The sequence below is a fragment of the Haematobia irritans genome, chromosome 5, assembly GCF_050003625.1.
Source record: "Haematobia irritans isolate KBUSLIRL chromosome 5, ASM5000362v1, whole genome shotgun sequence".
NCBI classification, from domain to species: Eukaryota; Metazoa; Arthropoda; class Insecta; order Diptera; family Muscidae; genus Haematobia; species Haematobia irritans.
Window position 1 is genome coordinate 156,987,564 of NC_134401.1, and position 25,331 is coordinate 157,012,894.

Sequence of the window (25,331 nt, forward strand, 5' to 3'; positions counted from 1 at the left end):
ATTTTGTCATAATATTATTTCTTTAGAAAAATTTGTCACAATATTATTTCTATAGAAAATTTTGTCCAAATTTTTTCTATTGAAAATTTTTTCAAATTTGTTCCCATAGAAAATTTTGTTAAAATTGTATTTCTATGGAAAATTTTGTCAAAATTTTATTTCTATGAAAAATTTTCTCAAAATTTTATTTCTTTGGAAATTTTTGTAAAATTTCATTTCTATAGAAAATTTTGTCAAAATTTTATTTCTATAGAAAATTTTGTCAGTTTTATTTTTTTTAGAAAATTTTGTCAAAATTTTATTTCTTAGGAGAATTTTGTCAAAATTTTATTTCTATAGGAAATTTTATCAAAATTTACTATTTTATTTTTTAGAAAATTTTGTCAAAATTATATATTTTAGTAAAAATTTGTCAAAATTTTTATTTTTCTAGAAAATTTTTACTAAAATCTTATTTCTATAGAAAATTCTATATATAGAAAATATATCAAAATCTCATTTCTCTAGAAAATTTTGCCAATATCTTGTTTCTATACACATTTTTATTTCTATAGAAAAATTTGTCCAAATTTTTTTTATAGAAAATTTTGTCAAAAAAAATTTTCTATAGAACATTTTTTCATAATCGTTTTCTATAGAACATTTTTTCAATATCGTTTTCTATCGATTTTTTTTTCAAAAGTTTTTTCTATAGAAAATTTTGACAAATTTTTATTTTCTATAGAAAATTTTGTCAATTTTGTTTTCTATAGTAAATTTTTTCAAAATTTTTTTCTATAGAAAATTTTGTCAAATTTGTTCCTATAGAAAATTTTGTTAAAATTGTATTTCATAAACATTGAAGTATGAAGAATTCCAATCTACCAAACAGTAAAAAATTTACCAACTGTTGCAACCGTGATTGTATAGTCCGCAGAGAGAATAAAAATACAAGAGGGCGAAACTGCGTCAATTGGTGGCAGTCATGAGGAAAATTTCTCTAATATCATGCAGTGTTGGTCGGCGCTTCTCTCAAATATCATACAGTTTGCGTCGGCGTCACCTAGTTCAGTTCTCTGCCGGCTTTACGCAATACGCAATACTAGGATTTAAATAATAGGATTTAAAGCCTACTTTGTAGTAACAAATGTTCTTTTTCATAAATGTTTTCATTCCATAAAATTTTTTGGCAGACAATTTGAAATTATAAGTGCCGATGCCTTTATAAAGAATTTATCAAAACAGCTCTTCGACCCCAACGTCGGTAATACCAAAGCTACATGCATTGTCCGACATCTATACGGTTGACAAACGTTTTCTTCGCAGCAGACAACTTTTCGTCCTCTTGTGTTTTCATTCTCCCTGTCGTCCTTAATGTAATTTAATCCATAAACCATTCAAAATTTTGGTTTGTGAACAAGATATCCAGGACAATGTAATGAATTACTTATCTACCCATAACGTGTTTACGCCATGTGTAAGGCGGTCTTACACGTATTAGGTTTGTGTAACAGCTAGACAATGTTTAGTACAGCATTGCCAGATTAAATGAAATAATTTTATTGAACATGTCTATGCCACGTTTGAGAGAACGGCTATTTCGGGTCTTGTCTTTGCTTAGAACAAATGTGCTCAGAAACGGAAACATTAAAAATCCTTGCAATTCACAAATTCTAGTGTTATCCCTGGCATTTATAGTTCTCTCCGCGGCTATCTAGTTTGTGAGAGACTGAGAGAGAGTGAGGGAAGTAATTCCGGTTATTGTCTTCGCTTGAAAATGCTTGAAATATTCTCTCGGTGTGGTTTCAAAATCGAAAACAATAGAAGAGAAATTTGAGAAGTCGCCGAATAGATTGCATTTATGGAGTTTAATTTTCAGTTTTTTTGTATTTTTTTTTTGAAATTTTTTGTCGCAAAATTTGTCTCATTTAGTTTGGGGACCAAAAACTCATAAACGACTAGCTTTTGTCGAACGAATGGTTTGATACCCGCTGCTGATATCTTCTTTATCTAGTATTTTTAACTCAAATATAAATTTATTACTAATCATTTTAATCGCTTGAAAAAATTACTAAATATGTTTTTGTTAAATGTGATGAAATGGAATTCTTACCTCTTCTTTGGTCATGCAGTTATTTCCACTACCATTGGAGGCCTCATGATTGTTACAATGCTCGGTCACTGAAAATAAATGACAATTGACCACATCCAGAGGAAGACACCATTGAATAGCATTCAAAAGGAACAAATCTGACCAGGATTCCTCTAAGAGTATAACCTAGAGAGATAGAGAGAGAGAATTTAACAAAAATTTTTATTTATTTATTAAAGAATTTAAAACCATAATAAATTATGATATTAAATGAGATATGTCCTAACAACAAAGAATTTCGACCTATAACAAAAATATATTAAATAGTATATAAAAAATTAATATTAAATCCAAAAATTCCCATACAAGTTATCCTATGCTAAAACTACACTGAAAGAAGAGTTTTCTTTTCTGAGGAACGAGGCTTAAAATTTTTCATTAAAAGCAAAGGGTTGCCAAAATTAATTGATAATTAAAGTTGAGAGGACATCCTCATTAATTATATATAGTTCCATCATTAATTATATATAGTTCCACCGGAACGAAATTTTAGACAACGAAAATTCCTCTTTCTCAATAAATAATTCAAAATGGAACGTTGATTATTTCCTTAACGACCCATGTGCTCACGTGTAACCATTTATCCACCGAAAGAATTTCTTTGTCGTTTCTTGGCAGTATAAAATGGGAGCGTCAGTCAATGGTGAGAATTATGGGGAAGTGGTTTAATCCCAGTGATATGACCTATTGCCTGGATAGGCGACAGTAATGATATGTCTGGCGAACTGCTGCAATCACTCATAATTCTCGTGGAAAAATGGGGAGTTATCGATAGAATACCAAAGTTTATGGTTGGCATTGAAGTCTCCAGCACTAATCGGTTATGTCCACTCAACAGCCACTCAATCTGTGGACTATAACAAAAAGCCCTGCTACCAAGCAGCATTATATACACATTTTATATCTCTAACTTGGCAGTCCCAGACTTGACTGCCTCCTCCATATGGGGGTCACTAGCACGGTACCAAAAATGTTAGATTTTTACTGTGTGGTAGATTAGTAGAATTTTTAGCGTTTGGCCTTAGAATTACAATTTTCTATACAAATAACATTTTGAAAAAATCTCTATAGTTTCTAGAGAAATAAAATTTTGACAAAATTTTCTATAGAAATAAAAGCTTGACAAAATTTTCTATAGAAATAAAATTTTGACAAAATTTTTATACAAATAAAATGTAGACAAAAATCGTCTATAGAAATACAATTTTGAGAAATTTTTTATAGAAATAATATTTTGACAAAATTTTCTATAGTAATAAAATTTTGACAAATTTTTCTATAGCAATTTTGACAAAATTTTCTACAGAAATAAAATTTTGACAAAATTTTCTATAGTAATAGAATTTTGACAAATCTTCTATAGAAATAAAATTTTGACAAAATTTTCAAAAGTAATAAAATTTTGACAAAATTTTCTATAGAAATAAAATTTGACAAAATTTTCTACAGAAATAAAATTTTGACAAAATTTTCTATAGAAATAAAATTGTGACAAAATTTTTTATACACATTTTGACTAAGTTATTCTTTAGAAATAAAATTTTGACAAAATTTTCTATAGAAATAAGATTTAGACAAAATTTTCTATAGAAATAAAATATTGACAAAATTATCTATAGAAATTAAATTTTGACAAAATTTTCTATAGAAATTAAAAATTTCAAAAGCTTTCTATCGAAACAAAATTTTGACAACATTTTCTATAGAAATAAAATTTTGACAAAATGTTCTTTGGAAATAAAATTTTGACAAAATTTTCTATAGCAATAAAATTTACACAAAATTTTCTATAGAAATAAAATTTTGATAAAATTTTCTACAGAAATAAAATTTCTACAAAATTTTCTACAGAAATAAAATTTCTACAAAATTTTCTATAGAAATAAAATTTTGACAAAAGTTTCTATAGAAATAAAATTCTGACAAAATTTTCAAAACTACTAAAATTTTGACAAAATTTTCTATAGAAATAACATTTTGACAAAATTTTCTATAGAAATTAAAAATTTCAAAAGTTTTCTATCAAAACAAAATTTTGACAACATTTTTTAAAGAAATAAAATGTTGACAAAATGTTCTATGAATATAACATTTTGACAAAATTTTCTATAGCAATAAAATTTACACAAAATTTTATATAGAAATAAAATTTTGACACAATTTTCTATAGAAATTAAATTTTGATAAAATTTTCTACAGAAATAAAATTTCTACAAAATTTTCTATAGAAATAAAATTTTGACAAAAGTTTCTATGGATATTAAATTTTGATAAAATGTTCTATAGAATTAAATTTTGACTAAATTATTCTTTAGAAATAAAATTTTGACAAAATTTTCTATTGAAATAAAATTTTGACAAAATTTTCTACAGAAATAAAATTTTGACAAGATAAAAGTCAATAGTTTTTCAAGCTTAAGATCTTCGTTTCCTTTATTTTTTATTTTTAATCCATTATTCCTGATATTTCGCAATTTTCACTGAATTGCTTCTTCAGAGGGGTTATTTGATCTATAATATTATTATTATTTTTAATTTATTTTTTGTGGTTCCGATGTAGACCATTTCATATTTTTCCGAAGAATTTCCTTCACATGGAATTTCATAAATAACGTTCGGTGTTTCTTCCTTTTGGATTTTGTCATGACCAACAGACGAGGAATAATCCGAACAACAACATTAGACAACCAGTGCAATAGATAAAGTAGACGAGAGCAGTGATGCTCCATTAGAATAATAATTGTTTTGTGATCATTGTCTCATATGTAAGTTAAAGATAGTTGTTGCTTGCTAATGTTATGTTCGCCTGGTAGATTGTAGTTTAAAATTAAGAAGTTTATTATATTGTATGTATTTATAAAATGCTAATTGTTACTAAACTAATTAATAATAATAATATTATAGATCAAATAACCCCTCTGAAGAAGCAATTCAGTGAAAATTGCGAAATATCAGGAATAATGGATTAAAAATAAAAAATAAAGGAAACGAAGATCTTAAGCTTGAAAAACTATTGACTTTTATTAAAAAGAAAAAGATCGAATAAAACACCAAGAAACAAAAATTTTGACAAAATTTTCTACAGAAATAAAATTTTGACAAAATGTTCTATAGCAATAAAATGTACACACAATTTTCTATAGAACAAAAAAATGTTGACAAATTTCCTATAGAAATTAAATTTTGATAAAATTTTCTACAGAAATAAAATTTCTACAAAATTTTCCATAGAAATAAAATGTTGACAAAAGTTTCTATGGATATAACATTTTGAGAAAATTTTCTATAGAATTAAATTTTGACTAAATTATTCTTTAGAAATAAAATTTTGACAAAACTTTCTATAGAAATTAAAATTTTCAAAAGTTTTCTATCAAAACAAAATTTTGACAACATTTCCTTTAGAAATATTATTTTGACAACATTTTCTATAGAAGTAAAATTTTGATGAAATTTTCTATAGAAATAAAATTTTGACAACATTTTCTATAGAAATAAAATGTTGACAACATTATCTATAGAAATAAAATTTTGACAAAATTTTCTATAGAAATTAAAATTTTCAAAAGTTTTCTATCGAAACAAAATTTTGACATTTTCTATAGAAATAAAATTTTGACATTTTCTATAGAAATACAATTTTGATTTTCTATAGAAATAAAATTTAGACAAAATGTTCTATAGAAATAAAATTTTGACAAAATTTTCTATAGCAATAAAATTTAGATAAAATTTTCTATAGAAATGAAATTTTGACAAAATTTTCTATAGCAATGAAATGTACACAAAATTTTCTATAGAAATAAAATTTTGACAAAATTTTCCATAGAAATTAAGTTTTGATAACATTTTCTATAGAAATAAAATTTTGACAAAAGTTTCTATGGATATAAAATTTTGACAAAATTTTCTATTGAAATCAAATTTTGACAAAATTTTTTATAGAAATAAAATTTTGACAAAATTTTCTATAGAAATAAAAATTTTCTATAGAATTAAATTTTCACAAAATTTTCTATAGAAATAAAATTTAGACAAAATTTTCTATAGAAATTAAAAATTTCAAAAGTTTTCTATCGAAACAAAATTTTGACAAAATATTCTATAGCAATAAAATTTGCACAAATTTTCTATAGAAATAAAATTTTGACAAAATTTTTATAGAAATAAAATTTTCACAAAATTTTCTATAGAAATAAAATTTTCAAAGATTGTTCTATAGAAATAACATTTTGACAATTTTTTCTATAGAAATAAAATTTTGACAAAATGTTCTATAGAAATAAAATTTAGACAAAATTTGCTATAGAAATAAAATTTTGATAAAATGTTCTATAGAAATAAAATTTTGACAAAATTTTCTATAGAAATAAAATTTTGACAAAATTTTCTATAGAAATAAAGTTTTGACAAAATTTTCTATAGAAATAACATTTTGACAAAATTGTCAGGAGTAATAAAATTTTGACAAAATTTTCTATATAGCAATAAAATTTGCACAAAATTTTCTAAAGAAATAAAATTTTCAAAAATTGTTCTATAGAAATAACATTTTGACAATTTTTTCTATAGAAATAAAATTTTGACAAAATTTTCTATAGAAATAAAATTTCAACAAAATGTTCTATAGAAATAAAATTTAGACAAAAATTTCTATAGAAATAACATTTTGACAAAATTGTCAGGAGTAATAAAATTTTGACAAAATTTTCTATATAGCAATAAAATTTGCACAAAATTTTCTAAAGAAATAAAATTTTCAAAAATTGTTCTATAGAAATAACATTTTGACAATTTTTTATATAGAAATAAAATTTTGACAAAATTTTCTATAGAAATAAAATTTCAACAAAATGTTCTATAGAAATAAAATTTAGACAAAAATTTCTATAGAAATAAAATTTTTAATTATACAATTATTTTTCGAGCTTTTATGGACAGATATAGATTAAGGAACATGGTTAATAGAGCCATTGAAAAGAAAACGCCAGATACCAATCTATACACGCCTGGACTGTACATGTTTCGGTTCGGGCGAATGAACCTTTCCACAGCCTTTAGTATAGTCTGGCTGGGAGAGATAACTCAATTTTGGGCCCTTTATGATAACTCCTTATGGAGAAAACATTTGGGAAATTTCCTCTTACAAATTGAAATTTTGATAACAAAATTTTGATAAAATGTTCTATAGAAATAAAATGTTGACAAAATTTTCTATAGAAATAAAATTTTGACAAAATTTTCTATAGAAATAAAATTTTGACAAAATTTTATATAGAAATAACATTTTGACAAAATTTTCAAAAGAAATAAAATGTTGACAAAATTTTCTATAGCAATAAAATGTTGACAACAATTTTCTTTAGAAATAGAGTTTTCACAAATTTTCTATAGAAATAGAGTTTTCACAAATTTTCTATAGAAATAAAATTTTGACAAAATTTTCTATAGTAATACAATGTTGACAAAATTTTCTATAGCAATACAATTTGGACAAAATTTTTTCTGATAATTTATCAGAATAAATTCAGGCAGTTCACTAAACCCAAGGTGAACCACACTTAAACCTTCTAAATTTATTCTGATAATTGGTGGATAGTTTTGCTGCAAGTAGAGGATGCTGATGAAGGAATGTGGTAATTCCGAAACGTACGTCCATCCAACCATCTTGCAGTCTATAGGGCTTTGTCCAAATAACTTTGCCAAACATTCTTTGCCTCTGTTGGTTAAGCTACTCTTGTAGTTTAGTCAACACAATGGTTTTAAAGCTGAGATCAAAACAACAAATATTAAACAAAAATTTTGATAAAAAATTCTATAGAAATAAAATGTTGAAAAAAACTTTGATAAAATTTTCTGTATAAATAACATTTTGATAAAATTTTCCATTGAAACAAAACTTTGACAACATTTTCTACGGAAATAAAATTTTTACAAAATTTTCTATAAAAATTAAAATTTTTCAACGGAAAATAATTTTTTAAAAATTATCTATAAAAATAAAATTCTTTAAAAAATTTCTACAGTTATAAAATTGTGATAAAATTTTGTATTGAAATAAAATTTTGGCGAACTTTTCTATAACATTTCATTCTAAAATAAAACATTTTTTCACTAGGCACAAAAATTTGATCTAAAACTTCAAAATAAGATTTTTTAAATTTGGTAGATTATTGTTGTCACGAGTGGCAAATGTGGTCACTAATGTCTGGCACAAGCAAGATAGGTCTATAATGCACGGAACGGTGCACGTAGCCTGACGACCCACTGCTGCTAACGTTGACACAGCATCGTGCCACGTAGTCAGGCCAGAACCGTTTCGGAAATGGACCCTCTCCAGGTAACGGTTACACTTCACCAAAATCAAACTATTCTGTCCATGGCGATACCACAGTGGTGTACTTCTCTCCTATCACTTAGTGCTGGCCCATTCCGTGTTAAGATCAATGTCAAGGGATCTCCACTTTAAAGCCGAGTCCGAATGGCATTCCACATTGCCGTGAAGCCGTGCTTTCAAACACTCAGAAATGTCACGAGCATTACTGAGAAGGAATAATCCACCGCTGAAAACGGTCGAAACCCACGACCCTGTGTATGCAAGGCGATCTTGCTAACCATAGCACCACGGTGGCTCCCTATTATTGATACCTAGGGCCATAAATACTAGAGACGGCAAAACTAGGAACATTCCTATATAGTTCATTATAATTAGAACGTCCCCTAGAAAATTTTAAGCTCATACTGCCTGGGAAGTATATTACTTGGGATGGCCGTTTGTGATAATCTCTGATCTACTCAACACTTTCGTCCTTTTTTTAATTTTGCCACGGAACCAAAAAAAAATCAGCTTATCAGTTCTATGGAAATTTTGAATTAAAAATTCTTGGCAAATTACCTGATCTCGAAATGATAGACTAGCAAAACTGGGTAAATTCTTGGCCCACTTCACAGCCATGAATAGAAGACGGGCGCTGGTCTCATAGACAGTTTCATGTTGCTGGACATACAAATTCGATGACATTATTTGGGCTATGTCAAATTGTACCAATGATTTTTCACCATTCACCATAGGTTCGGGATCATCATCTTCATTGGTGACATCAATGGAATCATCTGGAGGTGAGGTAACAGAAAATACCATAAAGAAGAATTATTTTCGCTCTCTCTCTCTTATATACTCACCATCATTATCATTATCCCTAATGGGACTTGAGGAACTTATGGAGGAAACACTACCACTGGCAGCAGGTTTCTTCAGATGGACACCACTGGCTGCAGCAAATGAATGCAAATGTAAGTAAGGATCCCTATGTCTTACATAGGCCACACTAGTATGTGACCACTTACCATTTTCGGGTGGTGGTGGTGGTGAACAAGGATCTATGGAATTACTACTCGAGGAATTCGAAGAAGATGAAATAGTACCACCACTAGAGAGATCTAGATATCGCTTATCCTTAACTCCTAACGTATGATGATGATGATTTCCATTGTTGTTACTATTGTTGCTGTTGTTGGTGTGGTAAATGTGATTGTTGTTGGTGAACATGGGAAAACCGCCAGGCCCCGTGTTTTGATTCATGCCCGAGGACAATTGCATTGAAGTGGCGGCCAAATGATTGTGATGCAAAAGACGTCCCGTTGGCAAACCAGAGAGGGCTAAAATCCATAAACACAAAATGAAACAAAGAGCACAAAAGAAAATCAAAATCTCATCTAACAAAGTGGGCGTTTAATTAAAATGTCCTTAAAAGAACAAACTCCCAAAAATGATGGCCAACATCATAGTGATGCACACGTTTCTACACCTGAGGGTTTAGGTGGGGAGGGGGTTATAAACAAATTTTCATACTTACAAGGTGGTGGCAACAAAGCAGGTCCATAACAAGGTGGTGACAATAATACGGGCGGTCTAATCATACGCAAAAACCAAAGAGACCATAGGGTTTAGTCAAAGGGAAGATATAAAGCGAAAGAGAGAGAGAGAGAGAGACAGAGAGCAAGAGGGTTAATGTTAGTTAGTTGCAACTCATTAGCGACTTTGTCAGCCACTTCTGCTCATATGCAAAACTTGAAAATTCCTTCCTCCTTCCCTGCTACTTACCCAAAAACACCCACAGCTACAGCAGCTTCACGCAAGGCTCGACCATGTTCCATCTCCCGTAGTGTCTCCGGCCTAATAGTGGCGGTATTTCGTGGTTGACGTTCATTTTGCACGGCTATAATTGGAAACAGAAGATGTGAATTGTGTTTAGTTTGGGGAAGAGAGACATTCACATAGAAGGACAAATAGAGAAATTCTATTTATGAGCATTTGTATGTGTGTGTATGTGACTGTTGTAGAAATCTATTAGGTAACACCCTCTCTATCCCACATTATGTGAAGGTTATGTCATCACATTCGTTTGTTTTTCCTTAATTTTATGTTGATGAGATTTACGGCATGAGAATTTTTGTGGTTATATGAGATTTTCGTCATGGCAGGCCAACTGAGCTGACGTGTGTTCGCATTAGATGATGGCCTTTCATTTTTGTCACGTAATCAATCTCCAATGGTGAATCATAATTAACATGTGAAGGGCAACACCCGTTGGCGCTAACAAAACGAATAAATTCAGAGAAAGTTCAAGAATTCGAAAAGAAGAACTGGGGACTCTTTTCGAATTTCTAATCTAAGTTCAAATCATTTCGTATACCCTCCACCGTGGAAAAGAGGGGGAGAGGGTGTATACTAACTTTATAATTCCTTTGGTAACACATTGAAATATTGGTCTCAGACCCCATAGACATTCGGAGTTGATGTGAAATTCTAAGTTAATCTACCGTAACGATGTCAGTCCGTCCGTAGGATCACGATGGCGCATGTTTGTTGTGGATTTCAGTTTGATGGCCTTTCATTTTTGTCCCGCAATCAATCTCCAATGCTGAATCATAATTAACATGTGAGGGGCACCACCTATAGGATCTAACAAAATGAATAAATTCAGAGAAAGTTCAAGAATTCGAATAGAAATACTGGGTACTCGTATCTCGAATTCGACTACCCTCCTCCCTCGATAAGAGGGGGGAGGGGGTATACTAACTTTAGCATTCATTTGGTAACACACCGAAATAATAGTCTCAGGCCCCATACACATTTTGGGTCGTGGTGAAATTCTGAGTTGAGGATGTCCGTCCGTCCGTAGGATCACGCTAACTTCCGAACGCAACACGCTATCGACTTGAAACTTGGTCCAAGTATCACGGTCTGCAGGAAGGCAAAAAGTCCTTAGGATGGCATATGACTTGGAAAAATTGAGGGGCCGGAATTAGAGGTGTGCACGTGAGTAATAGTTTACTCACGCTCACGCACACTCACGACAGAAAAATCATACTCACGCACACTCACGCACGATATTTTTTGGTAGGACTCACGCTCACGCACACTCACGAAAAGAAAATTTATATTCACGCACACTCACGCACGAAAACGTCGTGACTCACAAAAAATACCGTGACTCACGAAAAATACCGTGAATCACGAAAAATATCGTGACTCACGAAAAATTTTATAATTAATTTACCTTACGAAGTGTCTGAAAACATGAGCATTATTAAAATCGAGAGTGTTATTAAACTCTTAACATCTCTGGTGTCACTAGAATTGTAATTGAATTTAACTCTTAAGCGTTTTATGTTGGTGAGCAGGAATATTGTCGTGAGTGTAATTCGTTACTCACGCACACTCACGAAGATATTATTTTCGTGACTCACGTTCACGCACGACATTTTGTTTTGTTAATCACGCTCACGCACACTCACGCTGTTGTCATGAGCGTGACTCACGACTCACGCACGAATCACGAAAATTTTCGTGAGTCACGACAATTTCGTGTCACGTGCACACCTCTAGCCGGAATTTGATCTCAGAGAAGAGTGACAGAAATACATAGAGAACCCGAAATGGGACATGAATATAAAGATGACGCTCTGGATTTATTGGAGCGTACGTAGTCCAATCCTTACACAAGACGCGTATAGTCTGGTAAACGTCGGTTGGTAGGAAGTGCAATACTAAAATTTCCCAACGGATCCAAAGGAAATGTTATCCTGGCATTGATGGGGCCATGAAGAAAACGTTAACCAGAGAAAAAAAGAGAGGGCTGAAATGAGCCTACAGATTTTGGGACTATGCACAAGTGCACTAAATGGGAACTGAAAGATGACACACTGGGTATATGGGAGCGTACTTAAACCAATCCTAATACACGACGTGTACAGGTTTATGAACATCTATGGGTAGGAAGCGCAGCACTGCTTCTTACCCATATAACGGGTCCAAGGAACATGTTATTCTGACATAGCTGGTGCAATGGAGACAACGTCAACCAGAGCTTGGGAAATGACAAAACAAAGAGAGGACTGAAAGAGCCTACAGAAGAGCACGATATGGGAACTGACAGCACAGTGGATGTAAGGGAGTGTAATTAGCCTACCTTAACGCACAACCCGTATAGGCTGGTGAACATCGATGGGTAGCAAGCGCAACGCTGTAATTTTCCAACGGGTCCAGAGGACATGTTTTCCCGGCAATGAAGACATTGCCCCAGCTACGTCAACCAGAGCTTGGTAAGTGCCACAACAAAGAGAGGACTGGAAGAGCCTACAGATTTTGGGACTATGCTGAAGAGCGCCACATGGGACCTGAAGGAAGGCACACTGGATATATGGGAACGTAATTACCTTACCTTCACTTACGACACGTATAGTAACGCTGGAATTTCCCAACGGGTTCGAAGGACATGTTATCCTAGTGTAATTGGCACAGTGAAGCCATACAATAGAGCAAACTTAGGTTAGGTTAGGTTATGTGGCAGCCCGATGTATCAGGCTCACTTAGACTATTCAGTCCATTGTGATACCACAGTGGTGAACTTCTCTCTTATCACTGAGTGCTGCCCGATTCCATGTTAAGCTCAATGACAAGGGACCTCCTTTTTATAGCCGAGTCCGAACGGCGTTCCACATTCCAGTGAAACCACTTAGAGAAGCTTTGAAACCCTCAGAAATGTCACCAGCATTACTGAGGTGGGATAATCCACCGCTGAAAAACTTTTTGGTGTTCGGTCGTAGCAGGAATCGAACCCGCGACCTTGTGTATGCAAAGCGTGCATGCTAACCATTGCACCACGGTGGCTTCGGTTCGCGTTCGTTGCCCTCAAAAGCAGCGAATACAAACATTGTGCAGACTTACGGGATGCATAAAAACACGAAGCAAACTTAACTCCAACAATCGAACAAAGCGTCCCAACCAAGCTCTCGCAGTTTTTGCCGACTCATCAACAATGTTTGTGGTCTGGCGTTGTCCTAATGGAAGACGAAGCCCTTTCTGTAGGTCAGTTCTGTCCTTTTTTCATCGACGTGCTTTAACCTCGTTAGTCATAATAAAGAGGGATTTGAACGATGAAGATGAACCCAATCACGGTCTATAGGAGATCAAATAGAGTCCTTAGTGTCAACCTATGACTTGGCAATACCGACGGACCATTATGTGATCGCGAAGAAGAATAATGTCTTTGAACGAAAAGACTAAGATAACCGAATACCAAGGGGCCGGAATGGTGATCATCGATGGGTAGGAAGTGCAACACTGGAATTTTCCAAGGTGTCCAAAGTACATGTTATCTTGGCATAAATAGGACAATGAAGACAACGTCAACCAGAGTTAGGAAACGATATTGGCAAGGTCGCCAAGGTGGCGATGAAATTCAAGATGAGGTAAGGAAACAAGGAATAGCATCAAAGGATAATCAGAGAGATTGTAAGAGTAGTAACATATGTCACATAATCGTATAAGTAGAAAAGCCTTAATAGTCAAATGTGTCATCCTCATGCCAGAAGGACGACGGTTCTGACAAAATGGGACCCCAGAACTGATATCAAAGGCAAATAACTATTACACCGATGGATCGAAGATGGATGAAAAACGGCACTGAGTGCAATCATGATGGATCCAGGCATCGAAATCCCATACCAATTGCCGGACCACAGCAAAGCTTTCAATTGAAGTAAGTATGACTACCCAAACCCTCTCCCTATCCCGAATCCTAATGTCCATCCCTTTTTGTTTCCTGAGGAGAGTCTACTGGCTAGTCTGGTCAGAATCCTCCTCTTTTGTGCCAGGGACATTGAAAGCAATCCAGAACCAGTGAAATACGAGTATTCAGTCTTTTCGCGACCAGTCAAGATGTTGGGAGAATATAAGGTAAGGAAACAAAGAATAGCATCAAAGAATAATCAGAGAGATTGTAAGAGTAGTAACATATGTCACATAGTCGTATAAGTATAATAGCGTTAATAGTCGAATGTGTCATCCTCATGCCAGAAGGACGACGGTTCTGACAAAATGGGACCCCAGAACAGATATCAAAGGGAAGTAACTATTACACCAATGGATCGAAGATGGGTGAATATGGGTGATTACTCTGTGATGCGGAACCAATGTATACTTGCGTTTATCGGGACTCAATAAAAATGGATAATACACTCCTGCTTACAAGTGTCCCACCTATGGGCGCCAGGCTCCAGCAGTAGCCACAATAGCGAGATCCTCTCACTGTATATCCCACATAACCCAGAATTACTCATGCCAGATGTGCCTAACGTAGTGGATTATACTTTGGCGACACCACTTTTCGATAAAAAGTTTGAAACTCTAATTCCCAACAGTGAGGCGTGGTGCACATAGGACCCGGGGAATAAACGATATATAGATTTCTAAACTCACTGATGGCTCCAAATGGATGGACAAGTGGATTTCGGAGTATATTCTAAAGATCTGGAACTTCGATAGCGAAAAGATTACCTAATCACTGTAGTGTTTTTCAGGCTGAAATATTGGCTATAAGCAGGTGGCGAATTGGCTGAGAAGTAATGTTCCAAAAAATTTTGGCATTAATATATACTCAGACAGTCAACCTGCATTAAAATCCTTGGACTCTGTATTCCTTAACTCGAAAACGGCCATCGACTGCCGCAAATCTCTCAATGAGATGGCTGAGCAGCACAATATTCAACTAATATGGATGCTTGGCCATAGGAACATACCGGGGAACTGCGAAGCGGATGAGTTGGCGAGGCTAGGGACTACCTTACATATTGCAGGGGAACTAGAATCTGTTGGTATGCCCCTGGCAAGCTCATACTGCGTGAGAAGGCTGTTATGATGGCAAATGTTCGATGGGAGAATTGCAAGGTTTGTAGCGACACCAAGCAAATATGCTAGTGTTCTCGAGACGTCAGATATCACTCCTGATATGTGCTATAACGGGTCGCTGCCTGATAGGCGAATTTGAAAAACTATTGGTGCGAAGTATAATGACTATTGTATGAGCTGTCATGATGCGGAGGAAAAGGAATCAATTAAACACCTCCTGTGTGAGTGTCCTGCATTTTGTGTAAGGCGTAAGCAAATTTTAGGGGCATATAGCTTTAGATTGCGGACCTGGAAAACGTTAACTTAAGAAGTCTGCTAATGTTTTTGGAACAATCTGGTTGGTTCAACAGAAGTTAGTTAATGTGGTATCACAATGGACTGAATAGTCTAAGTGAGCCTGAATTTTAATCGGGCCGCCACTTTAACCTAAACTACTCATCCCTATGAAGCTATAAACACAAGGTCTTGGCAATTTTCATTTAAATTATATTATAAAACAAGTATATACGTCCGTAAGTTCGGCCAGGCCGAATCTTATGTACCCTCCACCACGGATTGCGTAGAAACTTCTACGAAAGACTGTCATCCACAAATTTCAACTCACTCGGATGAAATTTGCTCCTCCAAGAGGCTCCAAAACCAAATCTCGGGATCGGTTTATATGAGTGCTATAAAATATTATGGACTGATATGGACCACTTTTGGCATGGTTGGTAAATATCATATACTACCACCACGTACCAAATTCGGATGAATTTTGCTTCTCCAAAAGGCACCGGAGGTCAAATCTGGCAATCGGTTTATATGGCAGGTATATATAATTATGGACTGATAGGAACCAATTCCTGCATGGTTGTTGGATACCATATACTAACATCACGTACCAAATTTCAACTGAATCAAATGAATTTTGGTCTTCCAAGAGGCTCCGGAGGTCAAATCTGGTGATCGGTTTATATGGGGGCTATATATAATTATGGCCGATATGGACCAATTTTTGCATGGTCATTAGAGACCATATACTAACACCATGTACCAAATTTCAGCCGGATCGGATGAAATTTGCTTCTCTTAGAGGCTCCGCAAGCCAAATCGGGGGATCGGTTTATATGGGGGCTATATATAATTATGGACCGATGTGAACCAATTTTTGCATGGTTGTTAGAGACCATATACTAACACCATGTACCAAATTTCAGCCGGATCGGATGAAAATTGCTTCTCTTAGAGGCCTCGCAAGTCAAATTTGGGGGTCCGTTTATATGGGGGCTATATGTAAAAGTGGACCGATATGGCCCATTTGCAATACCATCCGACCTACATCAATAACAACTACTTGTGCCAAGTTTCAAGTCGATAGCTTCTTTCGTTCGGAAGTTAGCGTGATTTCAACAGACGGACGTACGGACGGACATGCCCAGATCGACTCAGAATTTCACCACGACCCAGAATATATATATACTTTATGGGGTCTTAGAGCAATATTTCGATGTGTTACAAACGGAATGACAAAGTTAATATCCCCCCATCCTATGGTGGAGGGTATAAAAATATATTTTTTTCAAGACACAAATCACTAAGAAAAAAATCACTAAACAGTGAGCAATGACGAAATAGTCCTTACATCATTGAACATAACTTGAAATGCGTCTCCCCGCAAATCATTGTAGCGAAAAATCTGTTTAAACAAAAACCACAAAATTTACTCACTCCCCCCCACTATGATAGATAAAAATAAATGGGAAAATTGAAAGGATAACATGATGGGTGACTGGTGGGCTAACAAACATATGCATTCTGTTTAAATAAAAAATTTTGATGGAAAATCAAAAACAATAAAGAAAAAATCTTTTCCCAAGACAAAAAAAAACACACACCCAACATCCAACCATCAGGACTGTATAACCAAACTTAAATCCATATTGGAAAAGTAAACATGTCATACTTTTGTACGTAGGTTGATTGAACATCATCAATGTCTCAACCAACAACAAAAAAAAACAGAAAAATCTATCAAACCCAAACGACCGCACACGATTGAAAGACAAAAAAAGGATATTATCCTTTGGTTAAATAATTTGCATGCTGAGCCATCGTATGCAAGACAGTCAGCCACCGATCAACCAACCAACCAACATCAAAAAAGGAATTCATCATTCAAGCATCCATTCTTATGATGATGCTCCCACTACACCCCCACTGACGTTGAAGCTACGGCTTTTGTTGGTCGTTTTCAATGTTTCCAAATGAATGAACAAAAGGAGAGAAAAATCTTTTAAAAATAAACATGAAAGTCAGCCAACCAAAAAACATCAATGAATTTTTTGTTGTTATCCTTCGAAGAAGACACACTCATGCGTTCACGCACAACAGCATTTAAGGATACCCCGCAAAAAAAAAAAAAAAACAAATAAAATATCATAAAGGACTAAATCACACAACCGCAAAGGTAAATATAGAATACAACAACAGCAGAAGCAGCAGCAGCAAAAAAGCATAACCACAATATTCAAATATTTATTCAAAGGGAAAATGAACATCAATATCGGCAATCCTTGTCAAGCACAGTGGTATGGGAACGATTAAAATCATGGTGCATTTATCGATAGGCAAAACTGAAATTTTCACAACGACACAATTTGTCTTAAACTTTGAAACTATGCCATATTTAAATATTAAATATCACTGTAAATTACTACGAATTACAAGGGACAAGAAAAAATTTGCATTTGTATGTTTTGACCGGTATTCCATAACGTTATTTGGGATGAAAGTATTCGCCTATCGTTATGATTTTATTTACACACTTAATTCGATACTAACCAACACGCATTTTGGGTTTCCCAAAAGAAATACACGTAAACAATGATTATCAACTATCCCAATGACTCTGAAACTGTTTTTATCTATGTCAGCATAACAAAAGTCAAAAAACAGCTAATCAAACTAACGCAACAATAACAACAAAGGCACACATTCTTCTTTTAGGCTGCACTTTAATCACAATTAGGCAAATTTTTCCAATTATGATTATATCGCGTATTTTTGGCTTTCCATACACCTTAAAAAGTGTTCGCCTATCGCCGCCGCTAGCGGGGCGAAAAACGCCTGTCGCTATGGTTGTGTTTAAGCAGTAATATATTTAATCCACACATTCTATCCCCGATATATATTCAATATTTTACTTATCCAATATGCAATGCTAGAGAGATAACTCTTGCTATCATTTCTCTCCCAATGACTTCCAAACTATTACCTATAACAAAAGTCAAAAAACAGCTAATCAAACTAACGCAACAATAACAACAAAGGCACACATTCTTCTTTTAGGCTGCACTTAAATCACAATTAGACAAATTTTTCCAATTATGATTATATCGCGTATTTTTGGCTTTCCATACACCTTAAAAAGTGTTCGCCTATCGCCGCCGCTTGCCGCTAGCAATGCATTCTGCTACCTATTTCGGGCTTCCCATAAATATATACAAATGTTCGCCCAACGCCTGTCGCTATGGTTGTGTTTAAACAGTAAAATATTTAAACCACACATCCTATCCCCGATATATATTCAATATTTCAATGCTAGAGAGATAATTCTTGCTATCATTACTCTCCCAATGACTTCCAAACTATTACCTATAACAAAAGTCAACAAACAGTCACTCAAACTAACGCAACAATTGCAATAAAGGCTCGCTTTTGTTTTAATTTATGGGCTGTACTTAAGTTGAATCATAATTAGGGAAACAATTTTTTCTAATTTTGTTGCGTATTTTAAGCTTTCCATAAAAAATACGTAAAAAGTGATCACTTATCGCTAGTTGCATTTACACATTTAATTTGGCGACACTCCGCCAATTGTCACTGTATCCCGTCACCTATTTTGAGCTTCCCATAAAAAATACTCGTTAAGGCCAGCATTAAGTTCGAATTATATGTGGGTATTAAGTTCGAGTTTAGCCGCTAAAATCGCTAAAGTGAAAACCAAATCAGTAAATCAGCAAATTTTATTATAACTTGATGGGGAATAGCCCAAAGCAATTTCTCACAAAGTTGGTATTCCTTAAAATGGATTATTAAAGAAAAGTAATCGTGAAAAAATGACGATTTTAGCGGCTAAAGGTAAGTACTATGTTCGCTCTTCGCGTTGAAATTTTCGTGGTTACTTTATTAAAACAGCTCAATACAAAGCAGATAAATTGACTCAATTGATGCGCAGTTTCTTGTTCCTCTAGACGTTACAGGAATAAGTTTGTTGTCAATTATAATTTTGATTATTTAAATAAAAGTAATCGCGAAAATAAAGTGGTTTTAACTCGAAAACCGAACATAGTACCCACCTTAAGCTCGAACCTAATACCCACCTTATCGCGCTAAAATTGCCATTTTTCACGGTTACTTTTCATTAATAATTTATTTTAAACCAAATAAACTTTCTCAATTGCTACTTTCATCATCATTCCCCATCAAGTTATAATAAAATTTGCCAAAAAAAAGTTATAATTTTATTCTGCTTTTACAGATTTATTTTCGATTTCAGCGGCTAAACTCGAACTTAATACCCACCTTGAACAAATGTTCGCTCACCGGCTATCGCTATGGTTGTGTTTACACAATAAAACATTTAATGCACATATCACACTTCCCATCCATTTACTTACTCAATATGCAATGCTAGAGTTAAATATCTCTCGAAATGACTCTCAAACTGTTTTTCCCTATGTCAGCATAACAAAACCAGTCAAACAGCAAGCACTTAAACTACCGTATCAATTATAACAAATGTCCATTTTTTAATTGAATATTTCTGGGCTGTACTTAATCCAAATTAAAAAAAAAAAAATTAAGTCATAATTAGGGAAAATTTTCTAATTATGACTTTTTCGCGTATTTTGGGCTTACCATACACGTAATAAAATGTTCGCCTATTTCTATGGTAGTTTTTAACTAGGGTTAATTTGGTAACATTCCCTCAGCCGTCACTGTATTCCGTTACCTATTTTGGGCTTCAAAAAAAAACTACTTCTAAACAAATGTTAGCCTATCGCTATGATTGTGTTTATACAATAAGACATTGAACCAACACTTCCCATCCCTATCATAACTATTCAATCGTTCACTTATGCAATGTTTCCATTGTCATTGCTTTAACTCACTCTCTCGCTATTGCAATTCCCTCCCAATGACTCTCAAACTGTTTTGCAATATGCCAAGTTGGCATATTGGAAAACATTGCCAACTTAACAAAAGTCAAACACAAAAAACTCCCAGTCAAACAAAAGTCACACAAACTAACACAACTACAACGAAGGCATATATATTTTTTGTTATTTGCATATTTCATAAGTAGGAAACATTCTTCTAATTATGATTTGAACTATTCAAACGTTCACCTATGCAATGTTTCCATTGTCATGGCTTTAACTCACTCTCTTGCTATTACAATACCCTCCCAATTACTCTCAAATTGTTTTCCAATATGCCAACATAACAAAATTCAAACACAAAAAAGTCCCAGTCCAACAAAACGCACTTAACACAACAACTACAACAAATTTGAATATTTAATAATTAGGGAACATTTTTTTAAATTATGATTTGTCGAGTCGTCAGACGTCACCTATTTTGGGCTTCCATAAAATATACTCCTAACAAGTGAAATACTCCCCGTTCCTCACTTATGTACACGCAAAGAAAAAAACGTTTGGAAAACGTGTACCGAAAACGTTTTTCTTTTGTTGAAAATTTTTTTCGGAATCTTCCGATCATATCTGGAATATATGTAAAAAAAAAAACTTTGGTCGAAGCAGGGATCGAACCCACGACCCTTGGCATGCAAGTCAGACGTAGCAACGACTGCTCCACGGTGCCCAACTAAATGTATTTTTCTGTTAAATAAACTTTGTTTAATCGGCTCGTGGGCGCCGAAAGCTATGCTATATAAATATAACTTAGTTATATGGGTAATTGTCTATTGATGACAATAACGGCTACATGGCTCAGTGGATAGTGTGTTGGCTTACAAATTGCATGGTCCGCGGTTCGATTCTCCGTCCAGGCGAAAGGTAAAAAAAAAATTAAAAATTTATAAAATCGTATAATTTCTTCTACATTGTTTGTGTTACAGAAAAAGGTGCTAAGAACTAAAAAACTTCGTGGAAGTGGGAAAGATGTGAGGGAAAATGCAATTAGCCAGAAAAAAAATTTTTTGAGTTAGTCTTTATGAAATTGTTTTTACATCCTGGAAAAGAATAAACGTTTATCACAAAAAAATATACTTTTCTTCCAAATACACTTCCTTTCAACGAAAAGCAAATGAGAAACGAACTTTGTTTGTCTCCAGCTTAAAAAAGTCAAACTCAAAAAACTCCCAATCCCACAATAACACAATGATAATATAGAGCATCTCAATCTTACTCTCTTGTGGAGAAATTCATTCTCATTTTACCTGCATGATGGTGTGCTTCTACATTTTTTGTTGGCTAACATGACTATAATGCTCATTATAACATTGAGACAATATCTCTTGTGGCTTTCAAGTATTCCTGTTTCTGTTTTTTTTCTTTAAAAATAAATAAAAAATATTACAGACTATATCCATGCCCTCATTCCAGAGTACGCTGTTTTCTATTCGGAATGATGTGAATTGCATCCTGTCAAAAGTTCGAATTTATTGGACATTTCTATCAAAAGTTATGGTTAATATTGTACTTAGCCTGTGTCCAATCCAAAAAGGGCAAAAAGCTTTGTTCGGTCTAAAGTGGTCTAAGTCATTTTTAGTCCTGTTCTATTATCACTATTTTGAGTTCGTACATACTAAAAAAAATATATAAAAAATATGATTTTGAGACCGAAAATAAGGGTTTTGAGAAATTTCAAAAAAAAGCAAGACTTGTTTCTTGTTTCCTGTAAAATTCACTTTTTAGACCTAGCGTACTTTGGAATGTAGACATCGATATTTGCTACGATTGCCATAAATTGAATTTTATTTCTTGGTATTACCACTGTGCAATTGCATGCATTTCTCACAAAAAAGGGGGTTACTATCTCTTACATAAATGAGGTATCATTACACGCACACACACAAATACACAACGATGTTGTGACCATCAGTGGTAACAGCAGTTTCACACAATTTACACGCAACAATGAATCGTATTTAAGAGACACTCAATTTGAATTTGAAAGGACAGCAGCCAAAGCAAAGGCACGTGCCCTTTATTTTTGACGGTGGCAATTACAGCAATTAGAGGTAAACAAGAAAAACAAAGAGAAAAGCTCCATACTCATGGCTCCCCATATAGCACTCCCACACCATAACGGAATATAAAACGAGACTAGGCTTTTGTCTAGCCTTAATTGTTGTAGTTGTTGTTGGTGTTGTTAGACCATCATTAACATTCATAACGCTCATCATTTTCCACTTCATTGACCTTGCTGATTTAGCTGGTGATGTTTATGTTGATGATGAGGTGTGGAAGTGGCAAATATTTAAAATTGTTTAATTTTCCCTCTCACAGTCTATATTTAGGTCCAACTAAAATGGTATTGAAAGAAGAATTTTCTTTTCTGAGGAACGAAATTTTAGGCAAACGCAAATTTCTTTTGACGTTAAACAATTTTCTTTAGAAGCAAATAAAACAGATTAGAGACCATTGTTACAACGTTTGTCACGAATTCGGGTTTATTTGCTCTGAATGAAAATACTTTATGTCAAAGGGAAATTTCGTTTGTCTAAAACTTCGTTCCTTAGGAAAGTATTTTTTCTTTGGGTGCGGTCACCTAATTTTTGTCCACATTTGGGAGGTATCCAGTTTTGGGGTTTTTATTTCAATGTGTTAATATAGTACGAAAGTTGTCCACTTTAGTGTATCGTTTTCAAAGTGTCCAATTTTGAGAGGTTCCACTGAACATTATAACCTTTCTCCATATATAAACTTACCATCTTTATTCATTCCCATTTGAAGGCACTTTTTGAGACGACACGCCTGACATTGATTGCGATGGGCCTTGTCAACAATACAACGACCTGTACCAGCTTGACATCTGTAATCAAAGAATAAAAATTTCCAAATCAATTATTATCACTTGCCAAAGGGGCCAAGAAAAGTCAGACATACATAGCTAGCAATTCCCAAGCATTTTGATTTAAGGACCAAAATTCAATTATTCCATGATGATGATTTGGTTCAAATCAAAAAAATTGCAACATTTGTTGATTTTTATTGAAAGTCCTTTAGAATTGAATTGAATACTCTATATGCCATGGTATTGTTAAGCAAATGCATGGTGCCTTTCTCATTTTTTTTTTTGCCACTTAGAAATTATCTTGCAAACAAAAGGACAAAAGAGACAATAGATCTAACGAAAAATCCACTTGAACAAAAATTAAAACTCATCACATGAATAGTGTTGCTCTCGCTCTCCCTTCCATACACACTCCCATACTCTTTTATACAGTTATGCCAATGAATGTTATACTCAACTCGAGTTGTGACCAAACCAACCATTTCTGCTTGCCATATTTCTAAGGCTATTTTATATCTAAAGTCCTAAACAATGAACATTGTGAACCATATTCCAAAGCCAACTGGTTGAAATTTTGTGTATATTTGGAGATTTTTTTTTCATTTTCTCATCTTGAGAGATTCTACCAGCCTTTGCATGTGTTAGTATTTTATTCGACGTTCTCATACTGTTGAAGATAATGAAATTAAGCTTAACACAGAGATTATTTCATTAAGGCCCTGTTAACCTTTTGTTTGATTACTTGGCGATATGCCACTATGCACCCAAATAGAGTCATCAACTGAATCATCAATGAGTGTATGAGGTATGAGGCTGTTATGCTCTTTGTATGTGACATGTGTCGAGAATTTTGATTCAATTGAATTTGAGAGAAGAAAAACCTTTCGTGACTATCTTTTATGGGACAAGCACATAGATATACATCGGGTGTAGATTTAATCGAAACACTGAAATTATAATAATTCGTTGCTTATCATGTCATATGCTTATGAATAGAAAAAGGATAATCCTAAATATGTTATTAACAGACATGGAATGGTTATGGACACTAAAAAAGTGGAATGAGATCCACAAAATATTGCCTTCAATTAAAGATATTGATATTGATTCCGAACCAAAGACTTTGATTTTCTTCTTTAAAAATCGAATATGAAATGGGTCCGTTAATTTATATTAGATACACTAGAAAAAATATTAACCTAATATGAATGATTATCAAACTAAGTTTTAAGATACTACCATTTACACAATATTAATAATAAATTTCTTTAAAATAAAGAAATTTTTAAATAAAGTAGACGAGAGCAGTGATGCTCCATTATAATAAGTATTGTTTTGTGATCATTGTCTCATATATCAAATCCCCTCTGAAGAAGCAATTCAGTGAAAATTGCGAAATATTAGGAATGATGGATGAAAAATAAAAATAAATGATGGATGAAAAATAAACTATTGACATTTATTGAAAGAAAAAGATCGAATTAAACACCAAAAAAGAAAAAAAGAAATTTTTATTTTTTTTTATTATTATTGTTTCAAAAATATTTTTCTTTGCCATTTTTCTAAAATCCGAACCTAGACGCCTGCAAAAACAATCTGAGGGAATATAATTGAATAAATTCTAGTCGGATTTTTTGGCAGTATTGAAAGTATATCGGAGGCTTCAGAGCTCGAAGTCGGAGAAAAAAAATTTAAATTCGACGCTTTAATAGTCACAAAAGTCCATAGACGACTTTACCTAATTTCCAAATAAAAAATTGAAAAGTAAAAATATCGATTTTTTTCGAATAGCTAGATCTTTGTTGGCTTGATCTTTGGGACCCGATTATTCATTTTCGATATTTCAAGATGACATGATTTTCAAAACAAAAATTTAAACTCACACACAGAGAAGGAATATGATCACCCCAACCATGTTTCCAGAGCAAAATGTTACTTTTTCACGGAAAACATGTGACATGTTTGTCGACACCATGT

The 25,331-nt window shown here is 33.4% G+C and overlaps 1 protein-coding gene across 1 annotated transcript in view; it reads right to left on the reverse strand.

The window, feature by feature from the left end:
- The window catches only part of Hr51 (photoreceptor-specific nuclear hormone receptor 51), a 40,286-nt gene that overhangs the window by 2,471 nt on the left and 12,484 nt on the right, over positions 1-25,331 (reverse strand). Inside the window, exons 3-9 of the mRNA XM_075311853.1 lie at positions 23,269-23,372; positions 10,236-10,350; positions 9,988-10,043; positions 9,479-9,790; positions 9,314-9,403; positions 9,027-9,244; positions 2,093-2,257 (exon numbers count right to left, since the gene is read on the reverse strand). Coding sequence (XP_075167968.1) covers positions 2,093-2,257; positions 9,027-9,244; positions 9,314-9,403; positions 9,479-9,790; positions 9,988-10,043; positions 10,236-10,350; positions 23,269-23,372 — 1,060 coding nt within the window. The remainder of the gene's footprint in view (positions 1-2,092; positions 2,258-9,026; positions 9,245-9,313; positions 9,404-9,478; positions 9,791-9,987; positions 10,044-10,235; positions 10,351-23,268; positions 23,373-25,331) is intronic.